This window comes from Falco punctatus (genome assembly GCF_963210335.1).
Source record: "Falco punctatus genome assembly, chromosome: 9".
NCBI classification, from domain to species: domain Eukaryota; kingdom Metazoa; phylum Chordata; class Aves; order Falconiformes; family Falconidae; genus Falco; species Falco punctatus.
This window is the reverse complement of record NC_137589.1, coordinates 35,378,506-35,392,171: the sequence shown is the minus strand read 5'-3', so window position 1 is coordinate 35,392,171 and position 13,666 is coordinate 35,378,506. Positions and strand designations below refer to the sequence as shown.

General features: G+C 39.2%; 1 protein-coding gene across 10 annotated transcripts in view; it reads left to right on the top strand.

Annotated features, from left to right (window-relative positions):
• ABLIM1 (actin binding LIM protein 1) overlaps nucleotides 1–13,666 on the top strand; it is a 208,641-nt gene that overhangs the window by 167,907 nt on the left and 27,068 nt on the right. For all 10 annotated transcript variants that reach the window (XM_080403369.1, XM_080403375.1, XM_080403376.1 and 7 more), the window contains 3 exons: nucleotides 326–481; nucleotides 5,333–5,368; nucleotides 6,666–6,795. In XM_080403369.1, coding sequence (XP_080259495.1) covers nucleotides 326–481; nucleotides 5,333–5,368; nucleotides 6,666–6,795 — 322 coding nt within the window. The remainder of the gene's footprint in view (nucleotides 1–325; nucleotides 482–5,332; nucleotides 5,369–6,665; nucleotides 6,796–13,666) is intronic.

Genomic DNA, 13,666 nt, shown 5'->3' with positions numbered 1-13,666 from the left:
AGCAGAAAGGTGAAAATACTTGCCTGAGGCCACAAAAAGAGTAATCTGCAGAGCTGAAATTTCCAGCTCACTACGGGGGATCAGAAGCCTTTGTATTAGCTCCATATATGCCATGTTCTTTCCTAAAGTGAGAAAACGGCGTGTGCTTTTGCAGGGGAAGCCTGCTGGAGCAGAACAAGAAGCAATCACTTTGCATATAGAGTGCCAAAAAAGGTTTTCCATAGCAACAGTGTGACAACAAATACACAAAAATCATAAATTGTGTAAACCAGACATTACCAGTGCATTTGTGTAAGTTAATTTATCTTCTGTCTTTGACCTTCAGGCAAAAGTAGACAATGAAATCCTTGATTACAAGGATTTAGCAGCCATTCCCAAAGTCAAGGCCATTTATGACATTGAACGTCCAGACCTAATTACTTATGAGCCATTCTACACTTCCGCCTACGAGGACAGACAGGAGAGACAGAGTCTTGGAGAGGTAATGAACCGACAAGCAACTCATTCTGCTAATACGCTGTATTCAAAGCCTGCTTCGCTTCTATCCTCTTTTGAAAGAGTTTCTAATTGACACTCCTAGATATTGTTGCTGCTGCTGTTCACAGTGCTTTTTTGTCTGTTTGGTCTGAGTTTAATGGAAACAGTCATGATGATGCCTTGTGTGCAAAACTGCACAATTAAACGCCTCTATTGACACCAGCCGCTGGCAGAGGAATGGCGGGGGGAGGCTCACAGGCTGTCCATAGGTGCATTCTCACAACTAACACGGGTATCATGGTCTTTGGGCACAACAAAGCCCAGAAGGTGAGGGAGAAGCCAACCTGGCATTGTGATGTGGAGCACTGATATTCACAACAGAATATGAGGAATACCGTGACGTTCTATGGGAGTAAAAGGATTAAGAACAGTGGGATGCTTTCTCTCACACATATGGAAGGGAAATACATTTCCAGAGCGTTTTGCCAGACTTACTGGATAAAATCTGAACTAGGTCAGGTTGAAGTGCTCTTCCACCTGGGAAAGCAGGTTAGTTGTGTTATGGAAATAGCTGCCTCACATTTTAAACTGCTGACATTTAGTAGATTATTCCGTCCTGCAACAATAATAAAAAACCCCACAACCCTATCTAATTTATTCTCTTAAATTTGTATTTAAAGGTGTCTTTCAGTTTTCTCAGGTGAACTTCCACAGCAGCAATTAGTATTTACATGGTTCCAGTGCAGATCGTGAAGCAGGTTTTGTCATGTAATACCATCTGGCTGTAAATCTTGAATGCAAATCTAAATGGACATGGAAATGGATTTACTTCCTTGCAATCTCAGTGGCTTTATGGACCGTAACTGAACTGAGTATGAAGACGAGCTGAGGAAAAAGGAAGTACAGTAGATCATTCAGGTACCAGTGGTCTGAAGATGCCAGATCAGTGACTGATAATCTGCTTGTTTAGTAAAGTGTTCTGCCCACCAACAGACCAGAGCTGCCTCAGTTTTTCCTCTTTTGTTCTTTAATGTTTTATAGGGATAGTCTTTGAAATTACAACGTGAGTTGGAAATTCAGAGACTGTTCAGCTCAGGGATAACATAAGAGATTAACAGATCAGAATATTACCGAATTTCCTTCCTCAAATTTGTGTTGGTAGTGAATCCAGCTGGCAGCTGGTTCAAGACCACTGTGAGATGCATTGGTGACCTCTGACCAGTTCCAACAGGCATGACCCATTCATTCCACCAAACCTTCTACAAACCCAAGTCTCTTGTTAGTCACAGAGGAGGAACTAATGTCACCCAGAGAAGGTGAATGATTTATTAATTCTTAAGGGACAGGTTCTCACTGGCAAAGCTGTATGGTGAAAGCTGTCTGCTGTTACATGTGTTCTGGGGATAAGCAAAAGCCTTTGGGGTTTTCTTACCCGGTATTTTCACCAGTCTTAAATCCAATTAATTTCCGGTGACTAAAGAAATTTGTTCTGGAAACAGAAGGGCTCTCACCTTATTTCAGAAGATCTGGGTTTTCCACCCAATGCTACTGCTGACTTCTGTCACCTTGGGCAAGTTACATCACCTCTTTGTACCTGTTTCTCCTCCCTTCCCTTGCCCTAATGAGAACACAAGCCCATTGGAGTGATCTCTTCCTTTGTTTGTGTTGTGGTAATTGAGTGACGATAATCTTGGTATATCACACATCAGTCACCATCATCTTTAAAAAGCAGAGGAGGTGACGTGTGTAGTCATGGCAGGGATTTGCAGACTTTGAGTGATTTAACCTGCGTTCTCTTTGTGAAGTGTGTGTATGTGGTGGTGTTAAATAAAAGGGGACCCTGAATTTAAGCTTGTGCACAAGAAATGCCCTTTACCATAATTTGAAAAAAAAGAAAAAAATCACCAAACTCAGCTAAGAAGGATTTCTGGGTGTACAAGGGAGATGTGCAAAAGCCACCAAAGTTAATCCAGAAGTGGAGACAAACCTTAATTACAGGGAATGAGCTACAAGAAAATTATATACTTTAGCCCTAGAAAGTGAGAAAACACAGCATGAAACTTTCTACTTTATTGCTATGGAAGGGAAATGCTTTGAAAAGTTTCTCACTCATAATCTCTCCTGTTTAGTTAAATCAGTCTTCTTTCTCTGGAAGTCTGTGATGAAAAATGTGTTCACATGGCACCATCTAGCGGGACCAGGCATTTTAGTTACAGACCGGCCAGCAGTCACTTGGGGAAGAGAGAGGGAGTTCATGAAGAGGTGGTTTAGCTTCTAATGCAAAAGAGATAAAGAGATACAAAATGAGATCTTTAAACAAATTTTCTGCTACCAAGGCTGACCCTTAGCGTAGTGATAATATTTCCAGAAACTGTCAGTTAGTTACTCAGCTTCTTTACGTCCTATAACTTCTGCCCTGCTCGCAGCAGCCTGATTAATACTGACATAGTCTTTTCTCAGCACTTACTTTTGTTGCAGAAATACTGAGAAAAGCAGCATTTTACATGCATGTCCTTTGTCCTTCTAGTGTTCTGCCTGTTGAAAGCACTGAATGTCTGTAACAGCTTTCAATAAACAAGCTGATGTAAAATGAGGAAAAGATATTATTTTTTTTTTAATGTGGTAAGTGCTTCAAAATGGAGCAAGCATCCTACCTGGTAATTCCATAAAAAGACAGTTAAAAGGAGGTCGGTGCAAAATGCTGGAACTTCTGTTATAAAATGACACCTGTAAAAGTTTGCATAAATTTCCCGGAGCACAAACTGAACTCTACAACCAGGTATTAGAGCAGCCCCTTAGATGTCAAAGTGATGGAGCACTGAACGTCTTGCAGTGAGTTGAAATTTCAGTGTAAATGGTTGGAACAGGCTCTTTACCTAGACTTTTTCTTTCCTTTTTTCTGGTTTGTTTCCACCCCACCCATCCCCCTTCTCTTCCTGCTTAATCTGGAGTCATCACTCTCTATTTCCACTGGTTTTACTATCCTGGAACTGAGCTGTTTCTTCTCAGACAACTTCACAGTGTATTTAGAACAGACTAATGTAGACTTCTGTGATAGACCAGATTTTAAAAGATCTCATAAATCCTGAAGAACCAAGCATTCCTTGGCAGACTCAGTTTGAGATATAGCAGTTCACCTGTGCATGATAAAGCATGTGCGGAGTGTGGTTCCATTTCCTGGAAGGCGGTGAGATAGTCAGGGATAGATAGTCAGGTAGTGATAGAGTAAAAATACATGAAAGGTCGGTCATGTATTCAGCACGTTATTTTCTGGGATGCTTTCCCAGTCTTAGATTCCTGTGACTACCTTTTACAGTAGTCATTGCCTTAGCATCTAGGCGACTGCAGCAGATTATGGAAATTGGTTGATTTACAGTAACACATAAACTACTAGTAAAAAACGTAGGAACACACATCACAGTGTGCTTTTTTCATTCGTATTGGAAGTTTTCAGATTAGCTCTCAGTTTTTTGTGGAGAATGATGTTACAAAGCACTGTGTACAATCTGTTTCATGTTCAGCAAAGTTTTTATAGCTGCTGCTGTGAGATCTATAATGAAATGGAAGTTTGCTGTATAGAACTTGTGCAGTTATAAGGATTAGGAAAACAATGTGAAAGATATTCAGGGCTTTGATGGAAAGTAATGAAAGCAGTCTTTAAAAAGCTTTATGAAAACTTGCTGAAAAGGAGATATTCTGTACGCAAACAAAAAGACGTCACTCCTTTGTTTGGATACTTTGCATTCACAGTGTCACCAGTTCCATGAGAGTTAATGGTTTTACAATGCAAAATGCGTAGCTGGTTGGTTTTTACCAGAAATTCTGCATACGTTTCACACTACCGCTGTTGTAGGTTATTGTAGTAGTTAGACCAGAATCAGCAGTTTTGCTGCATTATCTTAATAGTTGTATCATTCTATAATAAATGTGGTCTTATTTAAAAGCATAATCTCTTGCCCAGTTTATTATGGCAATTAAATAATATTGAAGTTTAGTGCATAAAGAAAGTAACTAAATCCTGATCTTCCAGCTTCAAATTGTTTTGTGATTAAAGGGTACATAACTGGTAATTATACATAGTCTTTATTCTTGTTCATGCCATCAATGTATGCATAATCCTATGTTTAATTTCTAAAGGTATTTCTTGCCTTGATTTCCCTATCTCTGAAGCAGAAGCTTTTGATAATATTATGCATATTTCTGCCCACTGGCCTTTGTGCAGTTCTTTCAATATACACGCTTGCGATTTCTGTCTGTTCCCCTTGCATAACCATGGAAGAACACAGAGATTTAAAGGAGATCATATCAAAGAAATGTTGATAACAGCTATGTACTCCTTTGCATGGGTATGAAATGTAAGCCTTGGGGAGAAGGATATTTTTGCTGGAGTATGTGTGTTGGAGGAAAAACATGCTTCATCTTGGAAGTTTTTCTGTATTTCTGATTTTTCATGCAAAGCTCTGAGTTAAGATTATTTACTTTTGAATTCCACTTTAAAGATTTCTTCCTAACGGGCATGGCTATTAAATTAATAACCCTTTCTGATTTTGATCTTCACAGCTGTTTTAATTACCGCAATGAGTAGATGGCTGCGAGATGATGTTGCATGATATTTGACTGAATTAATCACATTTATAAAGATTCTCCCAGAAACTTTAATTGCTTCAATGTTTTATGGACCAGTTCCCGAGCCGTGCAGAAGAAGCAAATTCCAGTGCTGCAATGGCCTCAGTAATTTCTGCATTGCCGTTCTACCTTGCCATATATCAGTGTGTCTGCAGCAGTGTTTAGATTACCATTTTCTGGCCCAGAACATGCAATGTTTTTTCGTAACCTTATTTTTATGTCTTTGCAGTCTCCAAGGACATTATCACCTACCCCTTCTGCAGAAGTAAGTTTGGTGGAACCTTTTGGGGTAGTATCTTACTGTGATTAGAATTATTCACTTCAGCAAATGTAGGTGTTTTTGTTATCAGTCTGGTCCATCTCTGTTTGCCACATAGATGTGTTTTCTGAATATTGAAACTTTAAGAAAAATTAAAAAGAAAACATTGTGTTCTTATTGACAGAATGTACAAAAAATGAAGCTACTGCTCCCACCTGTTGTCTGTAAAGCAGAGTAATTTGCCCAGCAGAGGTCACTTCTTGTACATTCATCCTTCTTGTGGACCGGGCAGACTCAGATATCAGGAGCTGGATCATTTACACAAGCTAAAATGCTTCTCTAAGCATCTAAATGATGAGCCACGTTTGCTACTAAAGTGCAGTTTTGTCTTGAGGAAAGCATAACAATGGTTTGGTTTGGTTTTGCTTTTCCATTGGAGTTATTTTGATCATCACAATAACATGAAACATTTGGGAAGTCATTTGTCAGGATACCATAGATGCCATTGCAGGACTGTTATCATTTTGGGGGTGGGGAGTGTTGCTTATTTGCAACATAAAAGTTGTAGTAATTGCTACTTATTAAAAAAGTGACTATAAAATTTTTTTGTAAACCTTCACATGCATTAACAGTAATTCTGTCCCTTTTGTCCTGCTTTGGCTTGCTTTGTGGTTTGTCTATTTTTTTAATTTTTTTTTCTTGGTGTGTGTGTGTGTAGGTGTTTTATCTGTTTTGGTGGGGTTTTATTTGGTTTTTCATTGGATTTTTTTTCCCAGGGAACCAAGTAAATTGAATTTTGCTATACAAGAAGGTGTCATGTTTTCAGATACAAAGGGAATCTAATTTGGCTACTAAATACTTTTTGATGTGGCTAGTCAAGATGTGGTAAATTAAGCCACAGAGAGCTCTCCGCTTCAGCTATTGAATTATTGCTGATCTCCACATTAGCTGAAGGTGAGCTCATGTATCTTGTGCAGTACACGCTGGGACCGACATCTTCTGGATGCAGCTTCCCTTATGGAGTCACAGGAATGTGGGCAAATCTAGGATTCTATAGAATTTAATAGTACTTACAGGTGGAGTTGGAACCTTCCAAGATTAAACTTTGGCCCAGACTATAAAAATGGATTGGAGTCTTTGGAACCAATCATTAGAGAACAGTAATAATGAAGCAGGTTGAAAGCTTAAGGGATATTGTTATTTCAGTAGCTTCTGCTGGTGTATTCAGTTCTGTGAAAGTTAAGTGATGCTGAAAATGTGTAATGTGCATTTACATTTATTAGTGAATGCTTCTATTCTGCAGGGTTATCAAGATGTTCGGGATCGCATGATTCACAGGTCTACTAGTCAGGGCTCCATTAATTCTCCAGTGTACAGTCGTCATAGCTACACACCGACCATGTCACGTTCCCCTCAGCATTTCCACAGACCTGGTAAGGGCAACTGCATTAGAAGTATACGTAAAACTGTAGTTACTTTATTATGTCACTTAGTAGCACAGCAAAGCACTTGTTTCTCTTAGCAGTGAAAATTTAGGATTGAAAAATTGTTGAATACTTTAGTATCTCCTGCCTGGCTTTTTGTTCTTGATTGATGCACTCTTTTGCACTTGACTGATGAATGTTTCTTACATCATAAATATGGATCTTCTGGGTTTGTTTCTGATTAATGATTTTTTAAAATCTTTATATGTTTCTGAAAGTGAGCAAAGATTTGCAGCAGTGAATCACAAACTTCACTCTGGAATTTGGGAAACGTATCACATATTGAAATCAAAAGTTATGGCTTGACTACACAGAAGTCAGTACCATAGGATGCTTCCCTCCTAAAAATTCATTTAAAGCTTGGTGCAGCTATAGAACGTCAGATTCAGCAGCAAAACCCCCAGATACTCCAAATTGCTAGTAATTTTTTAAAACAGAGACTCATGGTTTACAAGGTATATTTCTAAATTAAAGCTATAGGCAATTGCCTGGGAACATTTTAAAACCACAAACTTTCTTTACTGGTTTAGCATGGATGTACAAGCTCTATGTACAATAGAGAAAATGTACAGGTCATTCAGGTTCCCAGTGCATCCAAAATTACTGGTTGTGTGTATTAAAGGAAGATATGAAAATGAGCTGTTCATCCATGCCCAAATTGCATAAAAATGTATCTCTGAAGTGCTATTCACTGAAGACTTTTCAAGACTGATTTTATTGTTTATGGTGATGAATTAAATCTTTGTGATCTGTTTTTAAATTAAGTGATACAATCATGCAGTTTCATCTTCCTTGGTGATTACAGCTGAACAGTTTGGATGCCAAAAGCCCATATGCAATAGGAGCTGCATTTTTAAAATTAAAGATTTATAATAGAGCCGCCACTGTGGAACTTGAATGCTGTAGCCGTTTCCTAGTGGGGGTGGGCTGAAAGCAGCTAATTGTGTCTGTTAGTGAATGCCTTATTTAAAGGACCAAAAGGAGGTGGGACAGAAGCAAATTGTGTCTGATACTCTGATACTTAGTGCTGACAACATGCCTGTGTTTTAAGATGACGCTACAATTGAAACCGAAAGAGATTTAAAAGCGTGAAAAAGCTGCAAACTTCTGTATCCTGATTCTGGCAACTCTGAGGGGATTTTTCCATTTGTATCAGACATATGAACAAATCCAGACCCTATTCCAGACTTCACTGTGATGGAGTTTTGCTGTCTGCATTCAGTCAAGGACCTTCCCCAGAAGCAGTCTCTGTTTATGTAACTCTTGTGATGGGCGGATGGGCTTAAGCCGGAGTTTGGATCCAAATGTAAAATCTTCAAAAGTTCACACCCTGAGGGATATTATGAGACAATATTTGTTCAAACTTATCTCGGTTCAGATGATCTCATCTTTGGCTCACCTGTATCTGTTTCTCAAATGGCACAGAAGTAATTCTGTAGAATTCATCATTTTGATCTTTGCTATCCTCCTTTGGGGTAATTGTTAATGCTACTTCATAATTTTCCTACAGTAATTATTCATGTTGAATGATAGCACATGTATATTTACCATTTCTCTCCTAATGGCACTTCTTATCATCATGTTATTTGCAAGAATAATTTCTCTCTGAATAAACCCAGTGGCCCCAGATAACTTCTCTTTGCCTCCCAGCTAGCCTTTGAGAGAGAAGTGAACCACTGTGTTGATGTTGTCAGCATAAGGTTCTTCAAAAATTCGCGTGCTACAAGTTTTTAAAAAGTTTGCAGCCTTTTCCTCCTGCAGTGCCTTAACTGATGTTGGCAACATTTTTGGAATGTCTTAAAACAATAGAAAACAGCTTGCATGCCTCTTGATGGACATTTTTTGGTCAGACACTTTTGAAAACAGCTGCTTTTTTAACTAACTGAGCATCAAGGTTTGTGATGTTTGCATGCTGGTAACAGGCTACTTTTTGGTAACAAGGCATAGATCAGAAGCTCATTGAGCCGCTAGATGTTATGCTAAATTAGTGACACAGTTCAGATCTGAGCCTCTCTTCTAATACTTCCTGTAATTTTGTCTAACACTTATGAACCCTTTGGTACGTCTTTAACCTTTTTTTTTTTCTCCTTCCTTCTTTTCAGAATCCTAATTGTTCAATGCCTTTTTTTTTTTCTTCCTTTGAAGCCTCCTTCCCTGCCTTTCTCTTATTGTTTTTCTTTGTTTTCATTTTGTTCTGCCCCCCGATTCCCTGCTGCTGCAGAGCTGCTCTCTACTGGTGTGCAGCGGTTGTCATACCTGCGCACTAGCAGTCTCAGCTCCACTCACCATGACTCCCGCCCCAACTCCCCCTTCCGACACCACTTCATCCCCCATGTCAAAGGTAAGGAGCCAGGCCTCCCCAGGGAGTACCCTCCAGGCTGGAGATTTATTAGCATTCTCTCAAAGCTAATAAGGTGTATCTCCGTAAGGCTGTCATTGGCTGTATAGCTCAGCATGCCTCAAAATGTGCCGTTACACTTAAAACTACGTTAGAATAGACATAATGTCCTTTTTTCAGAGGAAATATGTCATTTCTAAGGGCCCTAGTTAAAGAGTCATCAAACAATTACCTATTAGAAAAGCATTATCATTTACTATTCAGAACCTACGTGTGCCTAATTTAGCTTCTTTCTAAAGTAGTATGTAACAATCACTACGGCAGTTAGCATATGAAATTTAATTATTATTTCCACATTCTTAACACATGCATTTAAAAATTGACTATAGATACAGCCTGGATTGAGAGCCAGGTGATCAAAAATGTGAAGAAGAAAAAAAAAAAAAAAGATCAATGGCAACAAGAAAGTTAATCACATTGGCAATAATTAAAATCTCTAGGCCTCTCCTCAACTAGTGAGAGTCAGCAGGCTCTGCAGTAGAATTGCAGAGATTTGCACTACTTGAAGATCTGGTAATTTATCTTCTTTTCAATCTGCTATTTTCCATGGTTTGATTTGAAGGAGGATTGTTCTTTCATTGTGTCCCTTCAAGGAGCTCATTCAGCTCAATAAGCTTTTAGTTCTGCTTCTTACTTTCTGTGAATGTGGTTTTACTTTCAACCGGAGCACTCTCTAGCTGTGCCGTCTCTTCTGTTGGGGGAGAAGGTCATAGCTTGTATCACCTACATGAGCTCAAATCGAGGCGGTTGAGTAAGTTGGACATGGGTTCTATTCTGGCACCTTTGATTGATGAAGATAAACTGGAGATAATCAAAAACAGTTGCAAGGAAGTTGTTGCCATGACCTTTCAAGAAATGCTAATAGGTCTCAACATTATAGCTCTTCATGTGTTCAGGTCACCATTACTAATTTTACTTTTGCATTTTCTTAGATGGTTTTTATTAATATGCACTTGCAACTTTCCTATTATGTCACTATAAAAAAAAATATCTCACTTCAAACTTAAAAGATTGGGACCCTTAAAAATAGATGCACTGCTCATTTCAGCATGCAGTTAATTCATAATCCTTTCAATTTCAACATTTTTTTGCTGTAAATCCAAATTAATGCTCACACTCTTTCAAGTGGCGTTTTCATTCTTTTTCTGTTGAGAAAATAGCTTCTTCAGTAGATAAATCAGAAGAACTATCGGAAATCCATGCCTATTGTTTTCAGATTTCAAAGAATTACCCGGTGTGTAGATTAGGTATGTATCTCGGTTATTGGTACAAAAGGCCAAGTGGGATTACAAGCACTATAGCAGGGGTCCTCAAACTACAGCCCGTGGGCTGGATACAGCCCCCCAGGGTCCTCAATCCAGCCCCCGGTATTTACAGAACCCCCTGCCCCCCCCCCCCCCCCCCCCCCCAGCTGGGGGTTGCAGGGGGAACCAAGCAGCCGCAGATGACTGCCTGCCACTGCATCCCTGCGCCAGCCCCCTGGTTAAAAAGTTTGAGGACCCCTGCACTATAGACAAAGGGGTGGGTATGCTTCTTATCAAATAATGTCACATAAGGCATTGTAAGAATCCACAATTTTCTGAAAATTTTACATAAATCCTGTCCAGGCCTAAGACCTTTATGTGTTGTAACTCAGCAAAGCTCCTGAAAGCTCAAGTTCATATCTCTCTGACAGTGTACACCATCTGAGGATGTGGTACGTTTGAGAAGGGGCAAGCAGCAGTACCCACATCTTGTAAATCACATGTCTGAAGTAGTCTTTTAATAGTTGGTTGAGAGAAGGAAGCACCTTCTTAAGGTGACGCAAGTTTCATGCCTAGGTTAATGTGGTGGGAATACCTGCATGGTTTTACTTTCTTTTTGTTTCCCCTCCCTGTGAGGGAAGATGACTACTTAAAAAAACCTAGAAATACATTTATGTGTATCAGTTTAACACTGCAAGCTGAGTTCCCTCAGAACACTGAGCCAAACTCAGACATTTATAAAATGTACATAGTTAAAGTAATTGGGGGTATTTTTGGTAATGGTTTGGAAGAAGACATTAAATGGTATAGCAGAGTTCCCTGATGACATGCAGACTGGGAGAGTAGTAGTCAATAAAGAACATGAGCAACAGTTTTCTCAGTGAACAGTGTAGCCAAACATAAGCCATGCTTCTAGGCCACGTTGTCCATCTGTACGTGCTGGGAAGAGCAGTGACTCTGAAGAAGATTTGACTGTTCCAGGGGACGTTAGGATGGGTGGGTGGGACAGCAGAAAGAGATGCTGCAGCTAAAAGAGCTAAGTAGAGATGTTAGGTACTTGAATAAGATCTACAGGGAATTGAATTGGTAGGTCCACAGTCCCTGATAAGTGACATAAGAAACACTGCAGGAGATTCAGAGGACCATCAAATAATTCCAAATCTGATAGCAAAAAAGTTATGGCTGTTAATGTATTACCACTATCAAACAGAAGGTTTTGGTGGTGATTTGTTCATTGTCTCTGTACCTGCGTGGTAATAGAAGGTTCTCCCATATAGCAGACAAAGATACAATAAGATCCTATGTTACACTTCAATTAGATAAAAATCATGATTATGTCTCTGACTTGTTTAGGGTGAAGTTATCTAACTATTGAAACAGCTTAGGAAAGTCTTTGGTTTCCCATTACTACAAAATACTGAAAGCTACAAAAGGTCTGAAGGCCTGACAACCTTTGTAATTTTTCCAGCATGTTAAGTGATCAATGAAATGCTCACAAAACATTAGATGAACAAATATTCATAATGTTCCCTAAGTCAGAGCAAGCTTTGGCTTGTCGTGTAAAAGGGATGTGATGGAGGATAGTTCTTAGTCAGATACACTCTGAAAATACACATCATGTATATACACGTATATGTATTAACAGTGCACATGAACTTAAAGACAAAATGCTAGGGACTGGTAAAATTTTTGTTAAATAAACCTTGCTACTATTAAATGTAGGTGTGTTTCCATAGGAAGAGACAATATAGCTTGCCCACTATATAATTTGGGGGGATTGTGTGTGGGGGTTTAACATTTGAGTAGTGTTGAGTGAAGTCCCGTTGCACTGTGTCGTTTTCACTACTTCATGCTTATATGTAGATATTTCGTTATCAACTGAAGAGGTTGATCTGGGTTTCCCACATGGTTCTTCATTTGTCCTCCTTGCATACCACATGTGTCCAACTACCCCCTTTGTAAGTCTGTGTGGCAGAAAAGGGAGCTTTATTGTGGCACTGGCTGCATCTAATGCAACTCCCTGGTATTCTGATCTGTAGGGGTTTGCCTTGGGTCTTCCAGGTGTCTGTTTTAAAAGTTTAAATAACTGCATTATTTCACCTTCAGAGTAGCGTTTCTGTGTCTACTAGGGAATTAGACCCTTGTTAATGTGCCTGAAACGACAACTATAGCACTGTCTGGGATTAATTAGATGTGATAAATACATTTGGAGTGATTCAAAGAAGAGACATCATGATCTTCCCTTTTAGTTGGTCAGTCTTTCTCAAAGCCACTTTTAGCAGAAAGGTGAACTCAGTGTAAGTTTGTAAGATTTCATGAAGCTATAGTTTTGGTTTGTTTGGGGTTTTTTCCCTTGAGGAGTCAGAGAACATAGATCATGCCAAAACATAGATCATGGTAAAGGGGCGTAACTTCCAGACAGCATAATGATAATGAAAGCAGCATATAACACATTACGCCTGTGTTATTTTGTATCATCAAGCTAGAAAAGTAGACTTTTAGACCAGTTTCAGTGTGTTTTCGTACAACATAATGCTTAAATAAGCATCATGCTCAAGCCTTGTAGGCAAGGCCCAATGTAAAGAACTTTGAGGAGTTAAGGGGCTAAATATGCCTCAGAAGAACTTAGTGAGACTTTGGTGTTGTAACATGTATGTTGAATGAGCTGGAAGAGAGTGTAATATGCATCAGCTTAGACTTCATTTAATCTCATTTGGATTCTCCGTTAAATTTGCTCATGTCTCAATAAAGTACTGTCTTTGCTATGAAAGAATCAAAACAAGTCCATGAATGAAAGAAACCCTGGCCCTACTGAAATCAGAGACAAAACTCTCATTGAAAGCCAGGATTTCATTTCACATGCCTAGAATTTTTCAGAGGCATTCAAGAATATTGCAAAGCCCCTGTAAGATTTCTGTGTAAAAAAAAAGCTCCACAGTAATGTGTATTCCTCTGCTCCCAGACCTTCCCTTAAGGAATCAACCCACCTTCATAGTGAATCTGGGCCTTGCTTTTCACAGGTTCCTACTTTACTTCCCTGAGGCAGGTCTCTGAAATCAGATGCTCTCTGTGTGTGATAATTATTTCCAGGGTTTTGTGGATGCAGCTGAAAATTCTGCTCTGGAAAACGGCTGTGCTTTGACTGTTTTGTAACTTTCAGTTTTGTGCGGGAAATAAA